This window comes from Aplysia californica, unplaced genomic scaffold (genome assembly GCF_000002075.1).
Source record: "Aplysia californica isolate F4 #8 unplaced genomic scaffold, AplCal3.0 scaffold00369, whole genome shotgun sequence".
Lineage (NCBI taxonomy): Eukaryota > Metazoa > Mollusca > Gastropoda > Aplysiida > Aplysiidae > Aplysia > Aplysia californica.
Genome location: NW_004797639.1, coordinates 279,266 through 284,761, shown reverse-complemented (window position 1 = coordinate 284,761; position 5,496 = coordinate 279,266). Strand labels below are relative to the sequence as shown.

The 5,496-nt window shown below is 39.8% G+C and overlaps 1 protein-coding gene across 1 annotated transcript in view; it reads left to right on the top strand.

The window, feature by feature from the left end:
* Positions 1-3,810, top strand: part of LOC101852257 (ankyrin-1) — a 19,379-nt gene extending 15,569 nt beyond the window's left edge. Inside the window, exons 5-9 of the mRNA XM_013085371.2 lie at positions 81-207; positions 773-890; positions 1,904-2,032; positions 3,347-3,469; positions 3,789-3,810. Coding sequence (XP_012940825.2) covers positions 81-207; positions 773-890; positions 1,904-2,032; positions 3,347-3,469; positions 3,789-3,810 — 519 coding nt within the window. The remainder of the gene's footprint in view (positions 1-80; positions 208-772; positions 891-1,903; positions 2,033-3,346; positions 3,470-3,788) is intronic.
* The last annotated feature ends 1,686 nt before the right edge of the window (positions 3,811-5,496 follow it).

Sequence of the window (5,496 nt, the reverse complement as noted above, 5' to 3'; positions counted from 1 at the left end):
TCTTCTTCTTCTTCTTCTTCTTCTTCTTCTTCTTCTTCTTCTTCTTCTTCTTCAATACGCTCAACTGTTAATTCTTTCAGATTGGGCCGGACCATGTGAACAAGGCCGGTAACACACCTTTACACTGTGCTTGTCAGAAGGGACACAATCAAAGCATTATCTCCCTTGTTGGACACCACGCTCTTGCTGATATAAGTAATGACGAAGGTGAGCTCAAGAAGTCAAAAATTATCGATACATATTGATCTTTAATAATCAGAGCCACCAGAAAGTTAATTTTGTTAAGTACACATGTACATACCCCTCCCCCCCCCCCCCAACGTCAACCCACCTACACTCCCGCACCTTACCTTTTTTTTTCTTTATTACAATGGCACTGCCCAATAGGACCATCTGTCTCAGATAACCACTTGCACTGCTCAATAGGACCATCTGTCTCAAACAACCACTTGCACTGCCCAATAGGACCATCTGTCTCAGACAACCACTTGCACTGCTCAATAGGACCATCTGTCTCAGATAACCACTTGCACTGCTCAATAGGACCATCTGTCTCAGATAAACACTTGCACTGCTCAATAGGACCATCTGTTTAAGAAGATAACCACTTTTCTCCTCGATAAGAGACAGTTATTTTGGACAGGTTCGTAATATGTTTTAGCAATCTGGCTTGTTGTGACGTTAGGTCAAACCTGCATGCATCTCGACAAGGGGCAGTTATTTTGGACAAGTTCGTAATATGTTTTAACAATCTGACTTTTTGTGACGCCAGGTCAAACCTGCCTGCATCTGGTGGCCCAGAACGCCCACATCGCGGTGAATACACTGAGAGACCTGCTGGAATACGTCATCAAGTCACACCTGTGGACCAACGTCGGAGTACAGGACATGTGCGTACACATGCGGGGATGGATGGGTGGATGGATGGATGGATGGATGGATGGATGAATGTGAATGAATGAATGAATGAATTAATGGATGAGTGAATGAATACTTACTTTACTTTTTACTTTTTCTTTTTCATCCTCTGTTGCCGTTAAACGTCGAGGGGAGATGCAGTTTTCTATGGTAGGCCAGCTCCGCAGCTCTTTCAGTTGTGATGAGAGAATGAATGAATGAATGAATACAGGACATTTACATACTTAATAAATAGATGAATGTTGAAGTCCAGGATGAATGAATGAATGAATGAATAAATGAATGAATGAATGAATGAAAGAACGAATATCGGAGTCCAGGAAAGATAAGAGCACATGAATAAATGAATGGATGAGTCCGGAACATGTAGGCACACATGCTGTAATGAATGGATGAATGAATGAATGAGTGAGTGAATGAATGAATGAATGAATGAATGAATGCTTTTTTTGGTCGGACATGTGGTTTAGTTTTAATTTACGTAAAGTTAAGACAATCGAATTGATACAACAACGGGAATCGATCGCAAAGGGAAAACGAAGGTAACAAACAGAAACAACAAAAAAGATTTGTAAAAAAATAGACCCCACAACAAGTGCACTTTCCGGCTTCCCAGTCTCCAAGGTGATAGGACAGAACATGTTGTTGTTGTTGTTGTTGTTGTTGTTGTTGTTGTTGTTGTTGTTGTTGTTGTTGTTGTTGTTGTTGTTGTTGTTGTTCTTCTTCTTCTTCTTCTTCTTCTTCTTCTTCTTCTTCTTCTTCTTCTTCTTCTTCTTCTTCTTCTTCTTCTTCATCTTCTTCTTCTTCTTCTTGGTAGTAAATAAACTTGACCTTGTTTCTCGTACCATACTGAAATGAAACAGCATGCCCTGTGCCACTTTTTAGAGGTTTGAAGGGCAATACAACTCTGGTATGATGATATCTTTCTCTCCATCACTCTCTTCCATTTTATTTTTCTTCTTTTTTTAATGATCGTGCCCTGCAGCTCCGGGAACACACCTTTGCACACAGCCGCCATGTTTGCCTCTCCCGAGGTACTGTGGGAGTTCCGTGTTCTACGTATTGATGACGAAGCAAACAATGATGCCAACACGGCGTTGCATTTGGCAGTAAGGTCAGATTTGTGTTTAGCGAACCCACAGACTTGCATTTTAACCCTCTAGAACCCAAGCACAGAAATACATGACCAAAAAATTATTCCTTTACATGGTGATCAAGATATGTATTAAGAAGTTGATTAGAGCAAAAAAATTTTGAAAATATACGATAGTTATTGCGTAACACTGTGTGCCATATATGGGTCAATGGGTTTTACAGGAGTCTAAAAATATGTGTGCTATATATGGGTCAATGGGTCTTGCGTAAAGAACATGTTCACATTTTGTTAAACATTAAAAATCAGTTTCTATCCCTGTTAAGATCATGCACTTTGGCATAATTCCAGTTCTCTATGGGGCGTGCCATTTGACTCAATTCGGAACCAAATGAAAAGCTTTTTTTTTTCTTTTGGGGGGGGGGGGGTTGCTGCACGCACTTATTTCGACTGTAGCGAGGCTGGTGTTTTGTCTCTCATTTGGGCGACTGTGGTGCTTGCGCTTTCCAGCGAATTTTTTATAGAAAGCAAAGAGAGGTGGCCATGATAGTGCACGATCTAAGATATTATGAATCAAGTCAAGGGGTCAGACTTGTATCTCACAATAATATTCATCTCCTTCTGAATTTCATCGAGAGATTCCCTCCATGCCATCCAACTCCAGACTCCATATTTTATACATTTAAGTCTCAAACGTTATTCGAAAACAACAAAAATAAACCCCTACAAAAACAACAACCGACAACTGATCTGAAGGCATAACTCTCTTCTATCTCTTCTCCTTTTCTTTGTATTTAACTCCCGAGTAACACCTCTAATTTTCGTCATTATAATATGAACTAATGATACCAGTTTATTTGAAGGTCTTCCACGATGTTTCCGGTTTAGGTGGAGGTCAAAACTGCACTATAACACGATATAATTCACTAGTACACCTCAATTGTGTAATGCCTTTGGTCAATAAGGAGGGACTTGCGCTACGCAGTATACCGTGGTTGATCGAGTGAGACTTACGGTAGACCGTCAACTAAACCGGCACCGAAGTAACTGTTACGAGTGCTGTAAAACTCTTCCTAAAACTAAATTAAACCCTCATTCCCTTCCTGGCACGTGGGATAGTCGGAATTATCGGGCTAAAATCCGATGGGTGCCGGGTTCTACGGTTTTATTTCAGCTGTTTTAAAGACATTTCTTGACAAAATTCAGATCTACCTTTGAGTGAGCGTATGAAATGGACAACTTACTATCGATAGGGCCAATACTTTTTTTGGTGATATTCTGTGGGTTAGTTTGGTTTTATCACAAGGCCGACGCTATGCTCTTTTGTCCCCCCAGGGAGGGTCAGGACGACGGCAGGTCCTTGGACACTCTGCTCAACATGTACGAGAGCAACAACTACATGGCAGACTTGAACAAACAGAACACGAAAGGAGAGACGGTGCTTATGTTGGCAGCAAGGTGGGATGGGGGGGAGGGGGAGGGGTCGGATGGGGTATGGAAAAAAGATTTTTTTTTGGGGTGCGCCATCGTCATGATGTGATAATGATGATGATAATTATTATCATCATGATCATGATCATCATGATAATCATCAACATCATCATCATCATTTTCGACAACTTGGATTAGAACTACATATTTATTTCCTTGGCATATCGTTTAAAAGCATGTTTCTGTCATGACGTCACTGAGGCCCAATTGTTGCCTAAAAGAAGCGTCGGGTGTGCGGACGAGATCAGATAAGTTCAGAATAAGGGTCCATGTTTATTTTTCACAGGGTAGAACCTCAAGAGTCGTAACTCAGAGTTTTGGTGAATATCTTGTTATTTTCATATTCCATGGCACTGGGAAGGGGTGCATACACTGTAAAAACGTTAGAGTCTTGAGATTTGTTGTTTTTGTTGTTGTTGATGTTGTTGTAAAAATGTACTTCACATTGAATTTCCAGATTTTGTCAATAGATATAGTGGTGAATACAAACTGAATTTCCAGATTTTGTCAATAGATATAGCGGTGAATACAAACTGAATTTCCAGATTTTGTCAATAGATATAGTGGTGAATACAAATTGAATTTCCAGATTTTGTCAATAGATATAGTGGTGAATACAAATTGAGTTTCCAGATTTTGTCAATAGATATAGTGGTGAATACAAATTGAATTTCCAGATTCTGTCAATAGATATAGTGGTGAATACAAATTGAATTTCCAGATTTTGTCAATAGATATAGTGGTGAATACAAATTGAATTTCCAGATTTTGTCAATAGATATAGTGGTGAATACAAATTGAATTTCCAGATTCTGTCAATAGATATAGTGGTGAATACAAATTGAATTTCCAGATTTTGTCAATAGATATAGTGGTGAATACAAATTGAATTTCCAGATTTTGTCAATAGATAGAGTAGTGAAAAATCAACTTTTTCTTCCACCTGTAGCATTTGAAAGGGAAAAAAAGGAAAGTCAGAGTTACGATAGTTGTGCTGTTACCCCGTGATTTACTGGCACGTAGTAGAAGATACAACTTCCTCAACCAAAAGAACATTGACATTTCCCATAGATACCTACTTTTCCCTTTTCCTTCCTCTGGTATCCTTAGGATGTCGAGGGGAGGTGAAGGTTTCGGTCCAGTGCTAAGTGTGTAGTGTCTGTGATAGATATGTTATGTTGTTCCAGAACCTTTTTAACATCATCCAGTCAGGTATTTCTTGGTATTCCTCTTGATTTGAAGTCGGATTCTCGGGTGCTGTAAGCTCTAGCCGCTAGTTGTTTCTAGGGCATTCTGATTAGATGTCCAAACCGTTTGACTTTGACGCTCTATGAATTATATTACTAGTGGTATTCTAGTTTGTAGATGGTTTCTTCAGGTGACGTTGATGATTTTGCGGAGACACCTCATTTCGCAAGCATTGACTTTTCTTTCTTGTGCCTTTTTAGAGACCATGTTTGGCACTGGTATGTTAATGTCGGTATGAAGATGCTATTGATGAGCTGGGATTTCACTTCGGTTGGGATGTTCTTGTAACGGAGCAGGGGTGCTAGCTGGTAGGTCACTGCATTTGCGTTCATAGTTCTTGTTTCTTTTTCTTTGTCCGTACACCCACCATGTGTTCAGATGCTTGCCAGATATTTCAATTCCTCTACTTGTTAGAGCTGTGTTCCGTCGATAAGAATGTTGAATTTCCCTGGGTTTCAACTGACCTTCATAACTCTTGTTTTTGAGATGGAGATTTTCATGTTCAGGTGTTTACATTCCTTATTTTTAGTTTTGTGATGTGTTTTTCGGAGAGAGAATACACTCTTGTCTCACCCCAGACCTGATGAGGAACCAGTCCGATAGTCCTTCTGATGATCTTACGGCACTCATGTTGCTTTTATAAAGTGCCATGATGTCCTCCAATAATTGTCCTCTTACACCATATTCCTCTAAGACTTCCCAAAGTTGGCATCTATCTACCCGGTTGAACATCTTTTCCTGATCCA